At 46.7% G+C, this 2,876-nt stretch overlaps 1 protein-coding gene across 1 annotated transcript; it reads right to left on the reverse strand.

The window, feature by feature from the left end:
• Positions 1–743: 743 nt before the first annotated feature.
• LOC130109822 (E3 SUMO-protein ligase ZBED1-like) lies at positions 744–2,495 on the reverse strand. The gene has a single exon (XM_056276797.1). The coding sequence runs from the start codon at positions 2,493–2,495 to the stop codon at positions 744–746; it is 1,752 nt and encodes a 583-aa protein (XP_056132772.1).
• Positions 2,496–2,876: the final 381 nt, after the last annotated feature.

Raw genomic sequence — 2,876 nt, forward strand, 5'->3', positions numbered from 1 at the left:
ATTATTCATATTCTGGTAGACATTTGATTAGCCTATGCATTAAATGTTAAGCATTTTTACACACGGAGACCAGGTGAGCTAAAACTATGAAAAAATGAATAGCTTTTAATAGTTCAATAACGGTTGTTTACACATGGATAAGCAAACTTGCGAATATCCTCCTTATGTCTAAAGTTTTTAACCAAACATGTCATCCTCATGTCTCAGTGTCTGCGTTATAAAACAAAAAAGGTAGGCTATAACAGCCCAAACGTTTCTGACTGTAGCCTAATCAAAACCACATTCTTCTGTTTCACTGTAAAAATAACATAAACGACATAACAGACATCCTTAGGTGCCTGTGTTCCAAATTGAAGTCCTCGCGTCTCATAACATTTCAAATTTGCAATACCAAAAATATAGATAAAACTAAGAGCTGAGGACAGACGAGGCGAGGAGACAGCGTGCAGTCTTGAACGTAGTGCTTGGTCTCTTCTCGACTTCTTCCCTTTCACATTACATATCCGTGTTGCGTTGGCAGCTGGAAACAGAATAACATGACCAAGAACGACATTAGCCCTATATGTACAAAATAAATCACTGAATGCAAAGTTCACTCAAAGTTCATTTGCTCTGATTATGTCAATATGGAATTGAATGGATATTTATCGATTAAGCTACCGGTTAAGCTAGCCAATAGTTATATAAGCAGCCAAACGCTGGCTAACTAGCTCAGGCCATTTACCCCAAAGTTAAACTGATAATTACCTGGGAAGGTTTTGGTTTAGAAATATGAGCATGCTGACGTTCTCTGGTAGAAGCCTGGACCGTAGTCTTGTCACAAGTCGGCCTGCCGCGGAGAAGACTCTCTCTGAGAGCAACGATGTGGCTGGTATGCAGAGAAACCTTCTGGCTAGATTTGACATGATTGGGTATTCTCCTTCGTGGGCCTTCCACCATGCAAGGGGGTTTACATCAAGGTTACTGGCCGGTAGGGAAAAGCACCTCTCCAATTCTGATTCAGTGCTCTCCTCTTCCGTGTAGGACGCGCCCAAGAGAAAGGGCATGTCACTTGGTTTCTTTGCATTTGGTTCTCCGTCTTCTTGTTCAGGTGAATCGGGTTCAGCTCCTGTCTTTTCCCTCTCTTCTTCAAAAATAGCCTCCATGTGGGTTTTTGCCGCAGCTTTCACGTTGCTTGACAGAAACCTCAGCTTCTTGTATCGGGGATTGAGGACTGCAGCCACAATAGCAGGCTTAGATGCAGTTTCAATGTCCCACGGGAGGAACCTGGTAGCCAGCGATTCTCGCACAGTGTTGACAAAAGTCGTGACCGTGCGATCACCATCCGTTGGCTGCAGGTGGTCATTCATCAGGCCGCACACCATCGGGTAGACCACTGAAAGTGACACGGCCTCCTCACCGCAGATCATGGTGGTGGCCATATCCAACAACTTAAGGACTGGCTCCATCTCCTCCATGATTCTCCAGTAGTCATCCCTCAGCTCCAGGTTGCGAGCATCCCCTGCTTTGGTGGCAGACCGGTCTGAGAGCACAGCGGTGACCGCCCACCTTTGCTTGAGCAGCCGTGCAAACATGAGATATACCGAATTCCATCGGGTCTTGGAGCACTGTGTAACTGTATGATGTGGGGGGGCCATCTGCTCCTGCTTCACACGGAGAGCAAGCATCGCTTTGGTGCTGTGATGGAAGTGAGCAACCAGCTTACTGCATGCTCCGACGATTCTCTCCAGGCACGGGACAGCTTTGAACCCGTCGTTTATGGCCAGCTCAATGGTATGTGCACCGCAGCTCACGGACTCCCAGTCACATGCCTGATTGGCCTTGATCATATTGGCTGCGTTATCGTGGATGCACGCGCTTACCCGGGCACTCTCGAGCATCCACTCCACCACAATGGTGTTTAGCTCCTTCTCGATGTAGTCTGCCGTGTGGCTCTCTTCCATGTTCTGTGTGGCTAGTACACACAACTGCATTTCCCATGCCTCATCGATAAAATGACAGGTCACAGTCATATACGACATCGTGTTCAGGGAGGTCCAGCAGTCGGTCGTTAGCTCTACATGAGGCGTGTGCAGTAGCTGGTGCTTGGTTTTAGATCCACAATCCTGGTACATCTTTCCCACCCTGGTGGTGATGGTCTTCCTAGAGGGTATAGAGTAACCTGGCTCAAGGTACTCCACTAGCCTCTTAAACCCCACATCTTCGACGATGGACAAGGGCTGCATGTCGAGGGCAACCATTTCGACTATGAAGTTGGTTATCTTTTCGCCCCACGCCTTGTCACAGCACCTCGCGAAAGCTAGCATTGTCTGTTGTTGTCCTGTTGTCCGTAACTTCTCACTCGGGTGTTTTAGTCTGATGTGGTTGACCATGGACCAGGTACTCCCGTTGTAAGCCAGCTCTGTCTGACAAATGCTGCATTTTACTTTATTTCCTTCTCCGTTCTTTTCAAAAAACTCCCACATGGGGCTCTGCAGATCTTTACTAGTCGCCATCCCATGCTTCAATCGTGCTCGCACTTGTCACGCAGCAAAGAATGATGACGTTATCACGCATTATACATATATATAGTTTATATATATATATAAAAAAACAACTTTACGTTTATCGGTTAGGGATTTTTATTATACAGTTATGGTTTCATTTCCGTGTAAACGTGTACACGTGTACACTGACACACCCCTAGTCTTTGTATTGCCTGATTCAGGTCTTAGGGGGCAAGGCATATTCTCAGTCTGCCAGTGCTGGGTTTTTCAACAACCACCAGTGCATTTACCCATTCTGTAGGTTCTGTTACCTTCTGGATGACTCCAGCTCTTTCCATCTCATCCAGCTCTTCTTTCAAATGGTTGCGGAGCTTGGGTGGAATCCGTCGT

The sequence above is a fragment of the Lampris incognitus genome, chromosome 3, assembly GCF_029633865.1.
Source record: "Lampris incognitus isolate fLamInc1 chromosome 3, fLamInc1.hap2, whole genome shotgun sequence".
Classification (NCBI taxonomy): Eukaryota; Metazoa; Chordata; class Actinopteri; order Lampriformes; family Lampridae; genus Lampris; species Lampris incognitus.